The sequence below is a fragment of the Syngnathoides biaculeatus genome, chromosome 3 (assembly GCF_019802595.1).
Source record: "Syngnathoides biaculeatus isolate LvHL_M chromosome 3, ASM1980259v1, whole genome shotgun sequence".
NCBI classification, from domain to species: domain Eukaryota; kingdom Metazoa; phylum Chordata; class Actinopteri; order Syngnathiformes; family Syngnathidae; genus Syngnathoides; species Syngnathoides biaculeatus.
In genome coordinates this window covers 38,554,565-38,576,529 of record NC_084642.1, presented here as the reverse complement: position 1 = coordinate 38,576,529, position 21,965 = coordinate 38,554,565, and the positions used below count along the sequence as shown (strand labels likewise).

The 21,965-nt window shown below is 42.7% G+C and overlaps 1 protein-coding gene across 2 annotated transcripts in view; it reads right to left on the bottom strand.

The window, feature by feature from the left end:
• Nucleotides 1-21,965, bottom strand: part of serinc4 (serine incorporator 4) — a 62,401-nt gene that overhangs the window by 6,377 nt on the left and 34,059 nt on the right. For both annotated transcript variants that reach the window (XM_061814068.1, XM_061814067.1), the window contains 5 exons: nucleotides 21,529-21,740; nucleotides 21,015-21,110; nucleotides 17,616-17,742; nucleotides 13,379-13,491; nucleotides 13,067-13,220 (listed from right to left, as the gene is read on the bottom strand). In XM_061814068.1, coding sequence (XP_061670052.1) covers nucleotides 13,067-13,220; nucleotides 13,379-13,491; nucleotides 17,616-17,742; nucleotides 21,015-21,110; nucleotides 21,529-21,740 — 702 coding nt within the window. The remainder of the gene's footprint in view (nucleotides 1-13,066; nucleotides 13,221-13,378; nucleotides 13,492-17,615; nucleotides 17,743-21,014; nucleotides 21,111-21,528; nucleotides 21,741-21,965) is intronic.

Sequence of the window (21,965 nt, the reverse complement as noted above, 5' to 3'; positions counted from 1 at the left end):
ACTAAATAAATACACCTACCAATCACTGAATGGGAAGAGGAGTTTTCCATGCCTGCTGACCATAGCGAGTGGATAAGATATAAAGCAATACATTTACAATGACAAGAAAATACAAATCTACTGGTTGCATATTTTAAAGTACTCTATAGTGTACATTTTACTCAGTACACTCTGTGTAAAATGGGCTACTCTCCATCAAATATGTGTGGGTAATGCACCCAAAATACCAATATACCCATTTTCATGCTATATGAGAATGCATACCAACTGAAGGCTTCTGGACTTCAGTAACACAAAAACTCATATGTTGAGTTTTAAGATTCCACTTTCACTTAGAGTGTGTATAATTGGGGACTTAAGCTTATACTTGGGGACTTAAGCTTAATCAACTTTCCTAATAAATCAGAATCAACTTAATTCGCCAACTATGTAACACTCTTCAAACAGCAAAAGATCAACAAAGCACCAGGCCCAGACCTTGTGTCCTCATCCTGCCTCAAAGTCTGCACAGACCAACTTGGTCCCGTCTTCATAAAGATCTTCAACAGGTCTCCACAAGTGTGTGAAGTACCAACCTGCTTTAAATGCGCCACCATTATACCAGTAAAAAGCAGCAGTCTCAGGTATTAATGACTCCAGGCCTGTTGCCTTGATATCCGTGGTCAAGAAGTCCTTTGAACGCCTTGTCCTGGACCACCTCAAGAGCATCACAGGTCCCCAGCTGGATGCTCTGCAGTTTGCCAATCAAGGTAAAAAGTCTGCGGATGATGCCGTCAACATGGGTCTGCACTTCATCCTTGAACATCTCAAATGCAAAGGAACCTATACAAGCATCCTGTTCATGGACGTCAGCTCTGCGTTTCACACCTCCATTCCTGAACTCCTCTCCTCCGAACGTCTCCGGCTCAGCAACTTGCCTGCCATCTGCCAGTGGATCTACAGCTTCCTGACAGACAGGACACAGCAGATGAGGCTGGGGGACACCTCATCCATCCGCACTATCAGCACCGGGGAACCACGAGGGTGTGTCCTTCTCTTGCTCTACAGAAATGACTGCACCTCAAGGCACTCAGCTGTTAAATTCCTGAAATTTGCATATGACACGACAGTCATCGGCCTCATCAAAGACGGCGACGAGTCTGCGTATCAACAGGAAGAGGCGAGACTGGAGCTTTGGTGTGGCCAACAACTTGCCATTGAACACATTCAAGATTGTAAAAATGATAGGGGGCTTCAGGAGACATCCTTCACTACAGATGCCTCTCACCCTGTCCAACTGTCTTGTGTCAACCGTCGAGACCCTCAAGTTCTTGGGAATTACAGTCTCACAGGACCAGAAGTGGGAGACAAACATGAACTCCATCTTCAAAAAAAAAAAAAAAAAACAGCAAAAGATATCCATCTTGCGGCTTCTGAGGAAGCACGGCCTGTTCGAAGAGCTGCTGAGACAGTTCTACACAGCGGTCATCCAATCAGTATTGTCCACCTCCATCACAGTTGGGTTTAGGGCTGGCACAGAAAAGGACAAACTCCGACTGCAACAGACAATCACAACCGCTGAACGGATTTTCGGCATCACTCTTCCCACCCTTGAAGACTTGCATGCCACTAGGTCTAGAGCAGGCAGGATCCTTTTGGAACCTACACATCCCGGCAACCAGCTCTTCCAGCTTTTTCCGTTGGGTAAGCGCTACCATTCAATGGAAGTCAAAATTAGCAGGCATTCAAACAGTTTTTTTCTTTCCCTCTGGCAATTAAGTAATTACATTCTTGATCAGCAAACCTACTATTTTTCTGCCCTGCGGCGTTGTTGGGACACACCCTCACATTGTGGTGGTCTAATTAGTTTTAGTATTAGTAATATATACTGTAGACTATCACACAATTTGTCACTTTAAACTGATCTCTTTGCAAAATTCTCATTGCACTGGTCTATAACGAAAACTGTAAACGAGTAAGTCACCCTGTATAAGCTCAACACAATGTGGGGTGTTGCCGCACTCTTAACTGCTCTAAATGAAAAAGACTGCATCTTGCACATCTGTGACTTTTATAAGGAATAGTTCCTATTAACTGAATGTCTCTCATTCTTTGTTGTTGTTTGTTTGTGGCGGCAAAGTGGCGCAGCTGTAAAGCGTTGGCCTCACAGCTCTGAGGATTAGGGTTCAATCCCCCCATACTCCCTCATGTGGAGTTTGCATGTTCTCCCCGTGTCTAGGTCGGTTTTCTCCGGGCTCTCTAGTTTCCTCCCACATCCCAAAAACATGCATTAATTTGAGACTCTAAATTGCCCCCAAGTGTGATTGTGATTGTGAGTGTGACTGTTGTCTGTCTCGTGTACCCTGTGATTGGCTGGCAACCAGTTCAGTGTAAACTTCACCTCCTGCCCAACGACAGCTGGGATTGGCTCCAGCACTCTCATGACCCTTGTGGGGATAAGCGGCTCGGATTGATGCATGGATAGTTTGTTTGTTCCTTGTTTTGAACGTCGTACCAAGGCGGCATCAACTGCCGGAGACAAATTCTTTGTGTGTTGTTACATACTTGGCCATTAAAGCTAATTCTGATGTAACAATGCTCAAGGAATTTTTCTCTGGTAATTGGTCTCGCCCTAGTACAAAATATATGTTGAGTACAAAGAACAGAACAAACAGACTAACAAGAACAAAGGACAATAGACACTCAATTGACAGGGAACTTTTTTTTCCTTATAAGAACTCACAGTTGTGCAAATTTGTGCAAGTATACAGTCTACTACTACTATTTACAGCAGTTAGAGTACCATTACCATAATAGTCCAGTGCAATGACTATTATGGAACGGGTTTCAAGGTTTAAGGTGTCTATGCAGTTTATAATGAGGGGGTCCTGCAATAGTCCGTCATAGAACAAAAAAATAAATCACAAAAATGAATTACATCTGTTCATAGACAACTGGTCATTCCTTAACATGCTAAGTCTAGACTTCCCCAGTTCCCGTGGGTGCTGGAGTAGGCTGGGCCCCCCGGAGTTGGATGGCTGCTTGATGTGGGGGCTCCCCTCTCATGGCCCGTGGCTGCTCACTGGGTTCCTATCCTCATCATTTCATTAGAGTGAGGGTGGGGGTGATGGGGTGCACGTGGGGTGGTGGTGGGGGGATGGCTAAGGGGTAGCTTTGGGTCCCACTGCCTGGTGGCCAGTTGTCAGTTCTTTGTATTAGATATGGAATGATTTACTTTTCTCATTTTGTTTACGGTTAACACTGTCTTTTTTCTCTCTCTCTCACCCAGCTCGTTGCACCGACTTCCATCATTATGAAGTGATCTGAGCAGCTCGTCATGAAGCACATCAAATCCCCCCACGCTGGACCCCTACCAGTTTGCATATTTGTCCAATCGCTCCACCAATGATGCCTCCATTGCCCTACACTCAGCCCTCACCCAAAGATTAATGTTTCCGAATGCTTTTCATTGACTTCAGCTAGTAAATAAATACTTTCATCCCCCAGCAGGTCATCCTCATTTATGGGCTGGGACTCAACACCTCCCTACCTGATGGGGAGACTTCCTAATGACAAATTTCAGGTCAGCGGCAACACCTCCAACATCATCATGCTGAACACAGGGGCCCCCTAAGGATGTGTACTGAGGCCCCTCCTCTTTACTCTGCTAACCCATGACTGTGCACCCACATCTAGCTCCAGCCTATTCATGATGTTTGCAGATGACATGACTGTAGTGGGTCTTGTCAATAACAACAACAATGAGACAACCTACAGGAGCTAGGTGGCCACCAGGCAATGATCTCCACTTGAAGACTATGGAAATTATGTACTTCAGGGTTGGGTTCAGGGTTGTTGGGTCCAAACACGGATTTGGTGTTGGCTAACTTGGAATCTGGAAAGTAGCTCTTGACATGCTTTCTTCCTGCTGAACCCCTCATGATATTTTGATGCAAACACAGTAAGGCGTGTGTCGAAGAGACGCTTTATATTTGAGCATTTCATCGTTGCAATTTTATCATTATAATTTAGACACACAGCAGAACCCTGTCTCTCCACAAAGGCTGTCCATTCTTGTTGAAAACTTCAGTACTCATCTTTTTTCTTTGAGCGACCTTTGTCAAAAGCATTTCCATAATTAGTTGTTCTGACCCTATCTGCCTTCGACCCTTCTGCGCCTGCGCATATCGACTGCCACAGCAAACTATGGCAACCCCACTAGGACAAACTGTCTCTGTCTCTGTCTCATTTGCGTTGCCTGCACAGCAGAAATTCCATGTGCAATATGTCATTATGAGGGCTCTGTGAGCCATATGCAACCATCAACAGAGCCAGATATGGCTCGCGAGCCATTGGTTCCCGACCCCTGCTCTCGACCATAAATTCAACTCAGGCACATAGTGCACTTTAAGCACTGCATTTGCTTTACCCTCGCACCACTATGTAGATTACCCAACTGATTATTCTGCTACACTATTTATAAATCCCCATAACTTTATATACTGTCCATAATACTCTACAGTGTACATCGCTTTCACTTAATGTCAATACTATATACTGTATGTGGCATTGACATTGAACTTGAATCGTTCGCTTCAGCACTGTATATTAAACGTTGCCCTTCATTCTAGCAGACTGTTCTGTCACTGGTTCTTTTGTCTCTTGGACTTGTTTATTCACATCCTGACCACACTCACCATTGCTCTTGACTGTTGACTCCAATTATTTGAAGTCTTTAACGCTTGCTATTTCTTCACCCTGTCGCCTCACACTCCCCCCTCCACCTCTCTCATGAATGCACATACACTTTGTTCTCTTACTTTGGGTAATCTTTATTCCTTTCCTTTATAGTGTATGCCTCTACCTTTCTAACTGTTCCTCCAGTTGTTCCCGCCTTTCACTGTAGAGTACATTATCTGTGACCATCATGATCCACGTGGACTCCCCTCTAACCTCATCTGCCAGCCTATCCATCACCACTGTTAACAGGAAGGGGCTGAGAGTTGATCCCTGTTTCAGTCCCACCTCCACCTGAAACTTCTCTGTCTCACTTGTAGCACACCTCACCACTGTTCTGCTACCCTCATACACCTCCTGCACTATTCCAACATACTTCTCTTCCACTCCAAACCTTGGCATGTGTAACACCTGTAAATAATTCATTTTGTTGTACGTATCTCTTCTAGCCGTTATCATATTATTATTATTATGTTCTCTGTGTGTGGGAGATGGACAGTGGTTTGCATGGTGGCATCTGCTGATGCTGTTGGCTGGCGAAGAAGAAAGTGATACATAGACTGGCGAGCTGTTGTGTTTTTGTTCTCGAGAGTTTTCCCTGCTGTGAAAGCAATAAATGAAGATTTTTCATGCACCATCTGAGACGTCTGTCATAAGTGGTGTAACAATTTTGGGGGCTCTTCCGACATAAACTGTTTCACGAAGGATAACTATAAGACTTTGAGCAAAAGGAATTCGTGAAAAGCATGAGAAAAGATGGAAGAGGACAGAGAAAAGTACCTGCTGGAAACTGAAAAGAAGTTACTTGAACTGACTCTGACTTCAAGTATGTGAGTACTGTTCAATTGCTGGCAAAGACAACAAACTCATACAAGGCAAAAATCGCCGCGCACTAGTCAAGCACGTCATGAAACATTTGTGAGCACGATGAGCTGCTGGTGAGGGAAGACAAAGGCACGTCCATGCTTTTGGAAATAAATGACACATTGGAAGCTGTGCTTGAGAAGCGTCGGGACACAGCTGCCACTGGATCAATGCAACTCATGTCTTCACCTGCGGTCGGTGAGGGGAAAGAGGAGGTGATCCAGACGGTGGACATGTTGTTGCAGGAATAGAATAGAGGGACGGCACGTCACATTCGTCGCCTCCTGCACGGCCCGGCGGCGCTTTGGACACTGTGCCGATGCCGGGAATCGTTGAGCAACTGCTGTGCGGCTGCCACCCAAAATTGTTTCTTGAAAGACTTTTGAATCAATGGACTTTTGGGTGTGTCAAATTCCAAAGACAATTTGAGCTTCAGCAGCCTTGAATACCAGATTGAAAATGTTTTAAGAAAGGGATATCCTGAGGTTGAAATTGTGGAGGCAGTGATACGTTCTGTGAGTACGAGCTTGAAATTAAGGAGTTACCTTGAGGGAAAGACAGATCTCACTCTTGCCACTCGGTGACAAATCTTAAGAGGTCATTATGCAGAAAGGGATGCGACAGTCTTGTACCAACAACTGACAGAAGCCGTGCAAGGACTGTGTGAAACATCCCTTGACTTTCTGGTATGTGGACTTGACCTACATCAAAAAGCCCTGGTTGCATCTGAGCGTGCCCAGTCTGGGCTGAAATATAACAAAGAGTTGGTCCATAGTCAATACTTTCAGTCTGTCATGACAGGGTTGTCAAATGATAATGTAAGGGCAGAGATGAGAATGTATTTACAGGATGAAAGTGTTAGTGATGAACTGCTGTTCCAAAAAAATGCAGATTGCCCAACATAATGAAAATTAGCGGATATGGAAGATTAAACCTACAAACAAGGTCAGTCCCAAGTCACATCTAAGAACAGTGGAAGAGAATCAGGAGGAAACTAACCCTCTGACAATGTCATCCTCAACTAAACCAATCAAACCAGCTAAAGAAAACCCGCTCTTTGCAAAATTAGAGGAAAGTAACACAGCAATCAGAAAGCTCACAGGCCAAGTAGAATTACTTGTACAATCTGCCAAATACGAGAGAAAAAATACAGAGAATCACCCGATAAAGCAAGTTGCCAATGTCTCTAAAGGACTCAAGAGGCATTGTGTAGCATATCAGCAAGATGGCATTGATTGTGGTCACTGTTTTAAGTGTGGAAGTGACACACATTGGTCGAAGGACTGTAGAGTAGGTGAGAAACAGAATCCATCGGGGAATGGGCAGGTGTGGTGACTGTGGGACATGCCACCACCTGTAACTCAAAGTTCCAAAATGATGCAAATATGAATGCAAACTTACCACTAGAGTTTACAAATGCTCAATGGGGAGCAGCAAGAAATCAACCCAATCTTTATTACCAAGCACCTGCAGAGCCAAGGAAAAAAAAGTCAAACCTTCTCAGTCACACAATCCTTTCACAAAACGGGAACAAGTTGCACATTTGGTTGGCAAAAAAATGTCTTGTCTGGTTCAACTTCAGTAACGTAAAGGTTCAAGCCCTGTAGTATACAGGAGCACAAGTGTCTATAATGAGTGAAGCATGGAAGTCCAACAACCTACCTGATGTCACAGTTAAACTGAATGGAACAGGACATCGATGGGTGTCAGAGCTAGCCCATTTCAACATCATCCGGAAATATCGCCCAGAAAGATCCAACGCCGATGCAGACTTCCCATCCCACACACCAGTAAGCATGGACTCCTTTATAATTGAGTCCACAGGGCAGTGTTCACCTGAAGTCCTTGGTGCAATATTTAGTGCAGTTGAAAACCAGCAGCAGTGAGAAGTTGGTTGGATTTCAGCTATTAGCTGCAGCCCACTTCCCCAAAAAATATCTCTAGCTACTCACCCAGATATACAAGTAAGACCTCATGAACTACTGCAAGCACAACTGCAAGACTCTACCATATCCCATGTAATTAAAGTGAAGAGGAGGGGCGTGACGCCCCAAAAATGGGTTATTAACACCAAAATGACAAAAGTCAAAAGTATGAGTTGCACGAATGGAAAAGACTTTTCATTTCTCAAGAGGGCCTGTTGAAATGTAAAACTGCAACCTGCACTCAAATTGTGCTACCTGATCAGAACAAAGAACTGGTGTACAAGTACCTTCACTGTGACATGGGTTATGCACTTAGCTAGAAACAAATTTTATTGCCCTAGGATAAAAAAAGGATATTGCATTTTTCATCACTCAAGTTTGTAAATGTAACATCCAGAAAAAAAAATTGCAGTGCAAAGTAGAGCACCTATGTGTCATGTAGCTGCAACAGCGCCATTTGAGATGGTTTCTAGAGACTATCCTCACCTTGAAATAAAAGGCAGGTATGAGTATATTTTGGTGATCATGGATAACTTCACTAAATTTGCAAAAGCCTACCCAACCCGTGACAAATGAGGCATAACTGCGGCAACAAAGATTTTTGATGATTTTGCTTTAAATTTTGGTCTTCCTGTAAAAATACATCCCAATCAGGGTAAAGAATTTGAGAATCAGTTGTTGAGGCAGTTACAAGCTCGATGCTTTTTCTGGGCAACAGGGTTCTGGTTAAAAATATGTCAAAGCGTGGGGGCCATGGGATGTTGCGCTCACACTGGGAAGAGAAAATCCAGATTGTTGTCTTGCAAAAGGGAGAAAATAGCCCAGTGTATGAGGTAAAACAAGGAACAGGGAGGGGCAGAAATCTCCTTGTTGATGGCTTGTCAAGCTTTGTTACTGGAGCAATCTGTGCAGGGTAGTGTAGGAGGACAAAAATTCCAGAGGCATCAGAGGAAAAGACAAACTGAGACAAAAACACATCAAGCATCATGAGTCTGAAAGTTCCGATGATGAAGAAGATTACTGGGCTCAAGGTGCAAGACACCATCACCATTCGTAGGAGCCAGATGTTGCACCTCCAGTCACTCCTGAGCTTGTGCATCAGCCTGGTGTGGAGACAGAAGAGCCCACAGTGGATGCTCCACTGCAGGGCAGCATGGACAATGATACTTCTGTGAGTGGTACTTTGTCGCTCGGTGTCACCGCCACAACAGGAAGTAACACTCAGGAGGAAACACAAACTGTTCCAGCTGCAGCCCTGTCCAATAATCAGGCGACAAAACTGTCTTTAACGCAGCCTGCCAGGTCACAGAGGGACAGAAAACCAAAAGAGACACTGACTTATGAGGCACTAGGGCAACCTGTTCATTGTGTGGTTCACCGTAACCTGCTGTATGTGAACACAATGGGACCAGCATATGGACAGTATGGCATGCCCTATGTACAGTGAAGAAAATAAGTACTTGATCACCCTGCTATATTGCAAGTTGTCCCACTTACAACGTAGGTGCATGTCCACTGTGAGAGAGATAATCTAAAAAGAAATGTGTGATTCTTTAGCAATTTATTTGTGTGATAGAGCTGCAAATAAATATTTGAACACTTGAGAAAACCAATGTTAACATTTGGTACAGTAGCCATTGTTTGTAATGACAGAGGTCAAACGTTTCCTGTAGTTGTTCAACAGATTTGCAAATACTGCAGGAGGGATTTTGGCCCACTCCTCCACCAAGATCTTCTCTAGATCAGACAGGTTTCTGGGCTGTCGCTGAGAAACACAGAGTTTCAGCTCCCTCCAAAGATTTTTTATTGGGTTTAGGTCTGGAGACTGGCTGGGCCACGCCAGAACCTTGATATGCTTCTGACAGACGCACTCCTTGGTTCTTCTGGCTGTGTGCTTCCGGTCATTGTCATGTTGAAAGACCCAGCTACGACCCATCTTCAATGCGCTGACTGAGGGAAAGAGGTTTTTCCCCAAAATCTCACAATACATGGCCGCGGTCATGCTCTCCTTAATACAGTGCAGTCATCCTGTCCCATATGCAGACAAACACCCCCAAAGCATGATGCCACCACCCCCATGCTTCACAGTAGGGATGGTGTTCTGGGAATGGAACTCATCATTCGTCTTCCTCCAAACACGGTTAGTGGAATTATGACCAAAAAGTTACATTTTGCTCTCATCTGACCACAAAACCTTCTCCCATGACTCCTCTGTATCATCCAAATGGTCATTAGCAAACTTAAGACGGGCCTTGACATATGCTAGTCTAAACAGGGGAAACTTTCGTGTCATGCATCATTTCAAACCATAACGCCTTAGTGTATTACAAACAGTCACCTTGGAAATGGTGGTCCCAGCTCTTTTCAGGTCATTGACCAAGTCCTGTCATGTAGTCCACGGTGGATTCCTCACCTTTCTAAGGATCATTGAGACCCCACGAGGTGATATCTTGCATGGGGCTCCACTCCAATTGAGATTAAACGTCATGTTTAGCTGCTTCCATTTTCTAATGATTGCTCCAACAGTGGACCTTTTTTTCACCAAACTGTTTGGCAATTTCTCCATAGCCCTTTCCAGCTATGTGGAGTTGTAGAATTTTGTCTCTGGTGTCTTTGGACAGCTCTTTGGTCTTGGCCATGTTACATGTTTGAGTCTGACTGATTGTATGGGGTGGACAGGTGTCTTTATGCAGCTAACGAACTCACACAGGTACATCTGATTCAGGATAATACATGGGTGGAGGTGGACTTTTAAAGGCAGACTAACAGATCTCTGAGGGTCAGAATTCTACCTGATAGACAGGTGTTCAAATACTTATTTGTAACTGTATCACACAAATAAATCGTTAAAAATCATACATTGTGATTTCTTGATTTTTCTTTTTAGATTATCTCTCTCACAGTGGACATGCATCTACGATGAAAATTTCAGACCCCTCCGTGATTTCTAAGTGGGAGAACTTGTAATATAGCAGGGTGTTTAAATACTTAGTTTCTTCACTGTATCTCCACAGATTGGGGAACACATCTGGTTCAAGTTCCCGTGGAGCACTACTGAAAGAGTGTCAACAAAGCTCTTATGGATTGTTTAGGACAATTCTGTGACGTCTGAGCAGAGTAACAGAGACTGGTGAAGGAAAAAAAGATTTCTGTTATGTGCTTTTCTTTATTTTTCTTGGTTGTATACATTAACTTGGTGAAATATTTTGTCTACGTAACTGAATACTATTATGTGGTTGGAATATCATTAGAATAGCTTGAGTCATATGCAAAATGGTTCAAATTTAGTCATGGGTTTGAAACAATGTTAATCACTACATTTCGCGTGACATCAGCCACTGTGCTGCCTCGAACAGCGGCCATTTTTGATCCCTGAGCTCCGTTACTCATACATACGCAAGGTGGACGACATTATGTTTATAACTGCATTTATTGAAGACGCGAGCAACAGTACATCAAGCCCAGACTGACTACTAGGCTACGTGGCATACACACATCATGGGACTGACATTATTGTGCCCTTGATCTTTTATTCTATGTGACAGAAATCACGAAGGAGGAGCAGTGAGATGGACACTCATCTGCTCAAGACACTTCGTAAATGGTTAGTTCAGTCTCATTTTTTAGAGTTATGTTGTTGTAGCTAAGGAAAATTGCTGCAGTGTGTGCTGAGCTCTGTAATGTCCATGCACCATTCCTTGTTGATATATATGGGCACTTACCTGTATGCTAACACAGAAAACGAAAGGTGGTGGAATATGTTTTTTTTTTTTTTATATATCGAAGAAAACTCCATTTATTCAATTTTTTTCCAAAGTAAAACCTGTATATTACAAATCCAGTATTTCACAAAATTCTTGAATCTTTCAAGTGACTAACAAAAAAGGATCTTAACTGTAATGTTGGCCTTCTGAAAAGAGTATCAATTAAGCTTGTTAGCTTGGCGACACAATCAGCGCGATAGAGGTTGAAGCCGGGCAGTGTGATAGAAGCATCGGGGAATCGTCCACAAAGCCAAGTCTCTGTGAAGCACAGAGCTGCAGAACGTCCAAAGTCTTTCATCGAAAGTGTTAGACGATGTCCCGGTACGTACGTAGCCGGACTTGTGTACTGAATCGTGAGGCTTTGAAGAGCGCGCCAAATAGCAATTCTAGAAAAAGCTTTCAGTGAATTGGCGAGAGTTGTCGAACAAAAGTCAGAAGAAGGCGCACTGATGGTTAGCAAGTCCTTTCTTGTGTACTTGAGTCCCAAGACGCACATGAAGCACAAAAACAGTAATGGAGAGCATTCCTGAGTCTACAAGACTGTTAGGTGTTTGGTAGAGAGGTTAAATGGCAGTGTGCAGTGGTGTATTCAGCAAAAAAATGTTACATCAGTGAAAACAACCCATAGCTTTACAAAGACACTATTTAGCTGCTTCTGACTTTGTCACCAACACAAAGCAAATAATAATCTGTGGTACACTTTCTAGGCATGTGTTACTCTTTATAGGCCTGAAGTCATCACTTCTTTCCTGAGTTTAGCCTCCACTATTCTTCCCCATAACTTCATTGAGTAGCTAATCAACTTTATTCCTCTATAGTACCCACAGCTCTGCAGATCTCCTTTTTCCTTAAAAATGGACACCACCACACTTTTCCTCCATTCCTCAGGTCTCTTCTCACCTGCTAGTATACTGTTGAACAAGTTAGTCAAAAACTCCACAGTCACCTCTCCAAATTGCTTCCATACCTCCACAGGTATGTCATCAGGACCAACTATCTTTCCATTTTTCATCCTCTTTAGTGCCTTTCTAACTTCCCCCTTACAAATCATTGCTACTTCCTGCTGGTTCACACTTGCCTCTTCCATTCTTACTTCTCTCTCATTTGTTCCATTCATCAACTCTTCAAAGTATTTTCCATCCATCCAGCACCCTACTGGCACCAGTCAACATTGAATTTTCATCTCCATCCTTAATCACCCTAACTCGCCGCATATCCTTTCCAACTTTATCCTTTTGTCTGGCCAAGCTGTATGGATCCTTTTCTCCTTCTTTCATGTCCAACCTGGTGTACACGTCGACAAATACCTCTTGTTTGGCCTTTGCCACCTCTATCTTTGCCGTACGTTGTATTTCTATGTATTCCTTTCTCCTCTTCTCACTCCTCTCAGTGCTTCACTTTTTCTGAGTTAACCTTTCCTCGTATGATTTCCTGTACTTTGAGGTTCCACTACCAAGTTGTGTTCTCCATTTTCCTACCAGATGATGCACAAAGTATTCTCCTGGCAGTCTCTCTGATCACCTTCTGGAAGCTCCTCCTGTCCACAGAAAGCTTTTCTTACCTCTTCTTGAAAAGCTGCACAACATTCTTCCTTTCTCACCTTTCATCACATGGTTCACTGCTCTGCTTTTGTCTTCTTAATATTCCTCCCCACCACCAGAACCATTATACACACCACCATCCTATGCTGAGTAGCCACACTCTCCTCTGCCACTACCTTACAGTCAGTAACCTACTTCTGATTACATCGTCATGCAGAGTAATGATGTATGTATGGGAATGCTGTCATTGACCTACCTGAACCAGTTTGTGAGGGTCATCATTACATAAAGCGAGGCCAAGAAGAACACAAAATGGAAGAAGAAGTAGCTATATGCTACTCTCTGCGTTTCATTGTGAATAACCTTCTGACAGCCCTTGTTGTTATCATCAATCGCAAACTCTTCCTCGACTGAAAAAGGGTGAAAAGAAGCCAAAGGGACATGATACAAGAAGTCACAAAGCAGAAAACAGCAAAAATCTAAAAGTCTGACAAATAGTTAGCAAAACAAAAGCAACATAATATTGTAAGTAAAGCATGATTACTGCCTCACAAACAAACCTACAAACCTTCCTCTTCTTCAGGGCAGCAGAAACAACAGGTGGCTTTCTGGAATTCATAGCGATAAACTTTAATCATCCAAAATGGACCAAATACTTCTGCAAGGTATGACGCTTCATTGCTGAGGAAACAGAATACATTCATTCCCATAAGTTGCATTCTTAAATAGATGAAATAAAGTAAATAAATCATAATTGTAATTATTGCACAATGTTGTATGTTACTTTGGGACCTTATTCAGCATGACTATGCAAATTATCTATACACACTACTGAAAGCTCTCATACACAATATTTAAATGTTTTCATTCATAAAACTTCCTAAAATGCTCTCATACATCAATGAAACACTCATGAATGAATGAAATCTTGCTCTGATCAGCGCATGTCACTGAGGCTCACATTCACAGTCACGCTTACCTTGATTATGCTCACATGCGGATAATGTCAATCTTAATTTAGTGAGGTAGTTCAATTCAAAAAGTAAAAACACATGTTACAGTTTTGCTCTATACACAGGGTAAAATCTTCAGATGTATAGTTATGATGATTATAGAAAACCCAGCTCCCCATTTCTAGAAACTAAAATATAACATGAAAAACATTTGAAAAATAATTAAAGTGATGTTTAATACAGAAATTAGGAAGAATTTTGCCCCTGAAAATTGTTTTCTAAAGTGTTTCTTTATCCGTTGCCTTGTCCCATTAGATAGGGGTCACCACAGCACATTATGCTTCTTCATTTCAGCCTATCCTGTGCATCCTCCTCTCGAACACCAACTACCCCATGTCTTTCCTCACAGCAGGCATCAGTCTTCTCTTTGGTCTTCCTCTCGTTTTCTTCCCAAGCATCTCCATCCATCCATCGATCCATCCATTTTCTGAGCCGCTTATCCTCACGAGGGTCGTTGGCATGCTGGAGCCTATCCCAGCCTAACCCAATTTACCATGCATATTTTTGGGATGTGGGAGAAACCAGAGTGCCTGAAGTGTTCTTGAACCACACGGGCTCAAGAACAATTAAAAAAAACAAGGTCAGTAAGTACAATTTCGCTTCTACATCCGTAAGTGGAACTGAAAACTCTACTATGTGACTCAAAAGCCATTTATCAACAACACCCAGTAATGTGGTGCAACGAGTTCACACATGTCAAGCACATTTCAAGGCCCATCTATTTTTGGAAATTGTGGATGCCATGTCCTCCAGGCCAAAGAGGAAAACAACCATTCAGAATGTTTTGGATGCAAAATCTGAAAGCCAGCATCTATGATGGTATGGAGCTGTGTTAGTGCAAATGGCATGGGTAACTTACACATCTGTGAAGGCACAATTAATGCTGGAAGCGATATACAGGTTTCGCAGAACCATATGGTGATATGGGAGCAACATCTTTTTCATGGACACCCCTGCTTATTTCAGCAAGACAATGCCAGACCACATTCTGGATGTGTCATAACAGTTTGGCCCTGCATGGAGTCCAGAACTGTCTGCCATTGAAAATGTGTGGGGCATTATGCATCCATCCATTTTCTGAGTCACTTCTTCTCACAAGGGTTGTGGGAGTGCTGGAGCCTCTCTCAACTATCTTCAGGCAAGAGGCGGGGCACACCCTGAGATGGTTGACAGTCAATCACAGGGCACATAGAGGAAAACAACCACTCGCACTCACAATCATGTTTTGAAACATAAAATACAACAATTGTGACCACAGACTATTGAACAGCTAAAGTTGTACATCAAGCAAGAATGAGAAAGAATTCCACCTCCAAAGCTTCAACAATTAGTCTCCTCTGTTCCCAAATGCCTATTGAAAGTTGTTAGAAGAAAAAGTGATTTAACAGAGTGGTAAACATGGCTCTGTCCCAGCTTTGTTCGAATTGGTTGCAGCCATAAAAATTCAAGTTAATGATTATTTGAAAAAACAAATGTTATCAGTTTAAACATTAAATATCTTGTCTTTGTAGAGTATTCAATTGAATATGGGTTTAACAAGTTGTTTTTGTTTATGTTTAAGACAATGTACAAACTTCATTGGAATTGGGTTTTTTATGATTTCCTGTACTTTATTGTTCCACCGCCAAGTCTACTTCTCTTTCTTACTGACACACCTCTGCAGTGTCATTGCATCACCTGTGGATGTTGCCATGAACTATTAATTTTCCCGGCTTCGCTGATCAAATCGCATTCCTCTGAGTCAGCAGGAGACACATTGGCTGAGGGGTCCGTCTGTGTGTGACCATGAATGAATTTATCGCTACAATGCAATGCCACCTGTGGCTGTCCAATGCCACCTATGACTGTGATGTTCTGGTTGGTAATCCAATTTGCGTCAGTGCCGAAACAAACATCTGTCTCTTGCGCTGGCTGTGGACACTGACTCCATGAGTGTCGGTGTGCAAGAGGACAATGTCTGTGAAGTCCGGTCTCACCTTCCTGTAGAAATGTGAGGACGTTTGCTGGGGTGCGGGGTGTTATACCCCTGCTGCACATTCATTACAACAGTAACCAGTTACTCGAGAAAATAAAACATGTTGCTAACCATGGAGTTGTCACTATTTGATTGTGATACACTTGAATATCAAATGAAATCACTTACTCAAGCATTCAAGAATCTAATGAAAGATAAAACAAGTAACAGTCAGAATAGGCTCTACTTTCTTCAGCAGTATACCACAGGTCGGCCCAATAGTCTGATCAAAAGTTCTCAATGAATAGATTCTCACAGAGCCTGTACACACACACTCTGTACAAGTTTAAAGCAATATGGGACGTTGACGCACTCTTATCTCCGACCGATTCTAAATTAAGAAGACTTTACATCTTCCACATCTGTGACTCATAAGGAATAGTTCCTATAAACAGAAATGTCTCCTGTTCGTTGTTCTTGTGACTTTGTTGTTCTTTGTTCTGAATGTCATACAAGGACAGCACTAACTGCTGGAGAAAAAAAAGTCTTTGTGTTTTACACACTTGGCCAATAAAGCTGATTCTGATTCACCACGCCTGCCACGTCAGACTGGCATCTTCCCCCACCATCGGAGCCAACTCACCACCAGGTGGTGATCAGTTGACAGCTCTGCCTCTCTCTTCACCCGACTGTCCAAGACATGCGGTCGCAAGTCCGATGACACGACCACAAAGTCGATCATTGAAGTGCAACGTAGGGTGTCCTGGTGCCAGGTGGGCATGTGAACCTCCTTATGCCTGAATATTGTGTTTGTTATGGACAATCAGCGATGAACCAGTAACAGAACACCACTCGAGTTCTGATCGGAGGGGCCATTCTTCCCAATCACATCCTTCAAGGTTTCACTGTCACTGCCCACGTGGGCATTGACATCCCCCAGCAGAATGATGGAGTCAACCAGAGGGGGCCCTCTCCAGCACTCCCTCTAAGGACTCAAAAAATGGTGGGTACCTGCACTGCTGTTTGGTGCATAAGCACAAACAATAGTCATGACCTGTCCCCCTACCTGTAGGTGGAGTGAGGATACCCTCTGATCCACCGGGGTAAACCCCAACGTACAGGCCCCGAGCCGGGGGGCAATAAGTATACCCACACCTGCTCAGTGTCTCTCCACGTGTGAAATTCCAGAGTGGAACAGAGTCTAACCCCTCTCAAGAGGAGTGGTGCAAGAGCCCAAGCAGTGCATAGAAGCGAGTCCGACGATATCTAGTCGGAACTTCTCAACCTCACGCACCAACTCGGGCTCCTTCCCTGCCAAAGAGGTGACATTCCATGTACCTAGGCCGAGTTTCTGTGAACGGATCACCAAGATCCCCACCTTTGGCCACTGCCCAGCTCACATTGCACCTGACCCCTATGGCCCCTTTCACAGGTGGTGAGCCCATGGGAAGGAGGATCCATGTTACCCTTTCGGGCTGTGCACGGCCAAGCCCCACGGGTGCAGGCCGGGCCACGAGGCCCTCACCTTCGAGCCCCACCTCCAGGCCTGGCTCCAGAGGGGGGCATCATCGTAGCAGTTTTGGAGTCGTACTTTGGACCTGTTTGCCATGGGTGACCCTACCAGGGGCATGAACCCCCAAACAACTTACTCCTAGAACCATCGGGTCACACAAACCCCTCCACCACAATAAGATGACTGCTCGAGGGGATTGCTTAATATGAGCTCCCTTTTAGTAGTGTGTATGAGACAATTTTAACAGTGTGAGATCTAATCCTGAATAATGTCCCTAACGGCCCATTCATTACTCTCTATGCACCTCTTTGAATTGTGATCTTACCATGCAAAAAGAACGCAGCAGTACATGATTGCAGCTCCAATGATGGCCACAGCATTACCCTCATTCTGGATCCCATCTTGCCTCACACTGGGGTAACATACTGTCACATTCATGCCCTGGTACACAACTAACACAGAGAGGAACACAAAAAATGTTAGTATTGCATCTCATAAAAGCAGACTTGTATCTTGGTCACAATTGACTGCTGTTAGGGTTAGGTATTCTCTCGTTCTCTCGATATTCTCTCGTCTGGTAAATATCATATTAAAACTACTGTAACGAAATGTAACTTTTTGAAACAAGTTCATTACTTTAACATTATGTTAAATAAGACGAGTGTGATGCTTTATGTATACATACAGTAATTCTACTCTTTTGACAGTATAGTATTTTGCTCCTTTTTAGTTCATCTCTATATTGTATATTTATTGTGTAATATTCAACCAAAAAGACAATGCAATTATGTTGCACCTAAACATGAATGTTCAGTGCTTATTTTTCACATCACCTTTTCATTTTATCACCCTTTAGATATCACTTATCTTATCACTATCTGATCTGTGTAAATAGTTAATGCCTTATGAGCACCACATTTCAGCCCACAACCATAAACACGATCACCAGTATGAAACACATGTATAAATTTGTTTGATTTTAGGTCATTCAATTTACATTTTCCATTACACTTCCACGATGGAGATGAGTAACAGTGTAACAACTCTCACAAGTTGTGAGGGTTTAATGTCCAGAGCACCAAAACAGTACTCGGAATGCAGTCCTCTCTAAAAACCACAATCTCCACATTTTGCAGGTTTACAGAACTTAACAACAGAGCTACAATTATGGTGAAACTTGGATTAATATATGCAAGATTTAGCTCCAAAATATATTCTATTATTATTTTACTTTACTAGAAATTCAGTTTAATTCGCTCCCATGAAAATGAACGAGGGGTGAGGGGGAGGTTTTGTTAAGAGTGAAAACCTTTCTATTCCATTCTACAAGCCCATGACTTTCTGTTCATTGTTTCTGTCAATAAAAACTAAACAAGTCCATTCAAATTTAAGAAATTACTAGTACTCTATATGATGCTAAAAGTTCATAATAAGGTCATATACTCTATAGTAGTTGTTCAAAATGAAAAACTCTGTCTCATTCATGTACCACCACTTGACATGCATGCTTTCAGTTCTCAATCCAATATTTTTACATGCACTACTCAAAATTTGACTTCTATATTTTACCCATCACATACTTTGACATGGAGTGGTCAAGATTGGGAGAGCATGTCTGACTTTTTGAATTGTCTTTTCCATTGTACCTCAGATGCATTTGTCATAGAAAACTTTGTCTGCTTTTGTGGCATTGGGACAGGGGTGTGTGTGTGTTTCTTTAAATGTGTCTCTGTGTGTCTTCGTTGCGCAAGCATGTGGGTGTCAAGATTCCACATGCCAAGACACGGTAAATATTTTTGCACAGAGTAGTTACTCCTTTCTGTTGGGGGACAAGAAAAAAGTCCATATAAAGTCATAGCAGGAAAGATAAAGTTTTGGTGTGTGTGTGGTGTGTGTGGTGTGTGTGTGTGTGTGTGTGTGTGTGGTGTGTGTGGTGTGTGTGGTGTGTGTGTGTGTGTGTGTGTGTGGTGTGTGGTGTGTGTGTGTGTGGTGTGTGTGTGTGTGTGTGTGTGTGGTGTGTGTGTGTGTGTGTAGTCATGGAGCAGAATAATCTCTCCTGGGACCAACAGATGAACAAAGATTTAATGTGTCAGTAACATTAATGGACTATGTCTGTTATTGTATATAAACACACAATCACACACTAGGTCTAGTAAAGATCAGTAAAATTACAGGATCTTGAAAGTGAAGCTGAATGTTGTAAAAGTAAAATGTTTTCTCCTCAGAATTTTGTGTTGAAACAGAGTTTTCCTCCATTCCATGAAATTAACCAAGTGCACGTTTTATATCACATGTAATGGCTTTTGTGGCTCTGGTATTATGTAGTCAAATGATTCTAGTGGAATGCGAAACAAATATGATCAGTATAGTCTCGCCGTAGATTGTTAAAAAGCATGCATGCCAGAGCACATCTCATCTTAGATTTTCTGTATGTTTGTGTATATGTATTTGCGTATGTGCTAATTTTTTCATGTGTATGAAATCTTGGAAAAGAGGCCTACTACAAGGAGTTTCAGTTATGTTTCAAATACAATATATGAACTGACCAAATGCTACCAGGCAAAGCAACCATCCATTTTCTCTACCACTTTTTTTGGGAGTGGCCTATCCCAGCTGTCTTTGGCCGAGAGGTGGTGTACACCCAGAACTGGTCACCAGTCAATCATAGGGCGCATATAAACAAACAGCCATTGACACGCACGTTCACACCTACAGGCAATTTTGAGTCTTCAAACAAAGAATGCATGTTTTTGGGATATGGGCGGAAACTGAAGTACTTGGAGAAATTTCACACAGGCACAGGTAGAACATGCAAACTCCACAGAGGCAAGACCGGGATATGAACCCCGGTTCTCAGAACTGTGAGGCAGATGCACTAACCAGTCGTCCACGGTGGTGTGTTGACAGTAGGCAAACCATGTCATAGAAATTAATGTGAAAACACACAATTGACGTTCATACACAGTAGTTGGTTTCCTCCCATTTACAATAGAGTGAGAAAGAAAGGTAAGGAACAATGTAAAATATTGATTCATGTCCATATACTTACTAAAAAAAAGTAATGTATTTTAAATCCCCTGGGATTGACTGGCAACAAGTTCAGGATGTACCCAGCCTCCTCCCAGTTGGCAGCTGGGATAGCCTCCAGCAATCCTACGACCCTGGTGAAGATAAGCGGCTAAGAAAATGGATGAATGGATGGATGGATGGATGGATGGATGGATGGATGGATGGATGGATGGATGGATGGATGGATGGATGGATGGATGGATGGATGTTCATCTACTTAATAAACAAAAGTGGTGTATCTTAAATCCCCTGCGATAGGCTGGCGACAAGTTCAGGGTGTACCCAGCCTCCTGCTTGAAGATTGCTGGGATAGGCTCCAACACTCCCATGACTGTGGTGAGGATAAGGGGCTCAGATGACAGATAGATGGATTCTAAAGCCCTAATCTCTGACAGCACCCCTGAATGCATCAGTGTACCACTCCACCCATCTGTTGCTGTTATGGAGCAAGGCACCCGAACTATAAATCATTCCCCCAAATACTGTATGTGTGTGTATCTGTGCATTTATGTGTCTCCGGGCTTCCTGTTTTCATAATTGAATCATGTGATAGGTAAAAATGAGGAAACAAATTTTGTCGCTATACATGCAGTCTGTGAATTCTTTATTGAATGAAAATGACTGGTTATCTCCACTTCTGTGGAATTGAGCTAACCTTTTTCAGGAGGGCGACTAGACAATGCAGAAAAAGTAAGATACATAACATAACAGCTGATGATGGAGGCCTGAAGGAGCCCAGATCGACTTTGCTCTGCAAAGACAAACAGAATTAGGTCAAAATTTGTACATTTTAAAAAAGCAAATGATTTGTTAAAAATATATGTCTCGGCCTAACCACTGCTACAGAAGCAATGTATACTTTTTATCCAGTGATTAAAATTAATCCTTTAAGTTTTCAAGAATATAAACTGTGGGGAAACTCCTGACTGCAAGTGATTTCTTTTCCCACCGTAAGGGATCGTATTTGCTGGAAAACAAAAACAAACACAAAAAAATGAAAACAATCATAACAGTGGGAACAAATGTATTTTTCAAGTGAGAAACAGATCATAATAGTCCACAAGTAATCATTATTATCTGTAGCGGCAGTAATTGAAATGAAATGGCAAAAGTGTTATGGAGCGACTGTGAGTCTACGATAGCCATAGGAGTCTGTTTCATAAACTCACTCTGCTTCACGCATGGTGTGACTGCAATGAAAGACATGAGGCAGCAGAGTCCCAAGTTGATCCACAGCAGGGCCTTGTTGAATTGGCAGGCGATAGGGTGTGTGTAGTATTTGTACATGAAGGTGAAGGCCATCGTGGCGATGGTGTAAAAGAAAAGGGTGGCACACATCACTGCCAAGTACCAACGTTTATTTTCTGCTGCTCCAGTAAGCCTGAAAGCAGGACGGAGTACTTTAGAGGCAAAAGGAAGGCTTTGAATATACATTCCCTAGTTTCCCATAACACAATAACAACTGTATAGGGGTTATGACCAACGAACTTTTGCATTACACAAAACAAGTGTAAGGACTTTTTTGGCTCGCGTGTATGGGAGAACCCAATAGCAAGACAAAAGGACAAAGCACCTGGAGGAACTTTAATGTCCACAATGTCTTTTG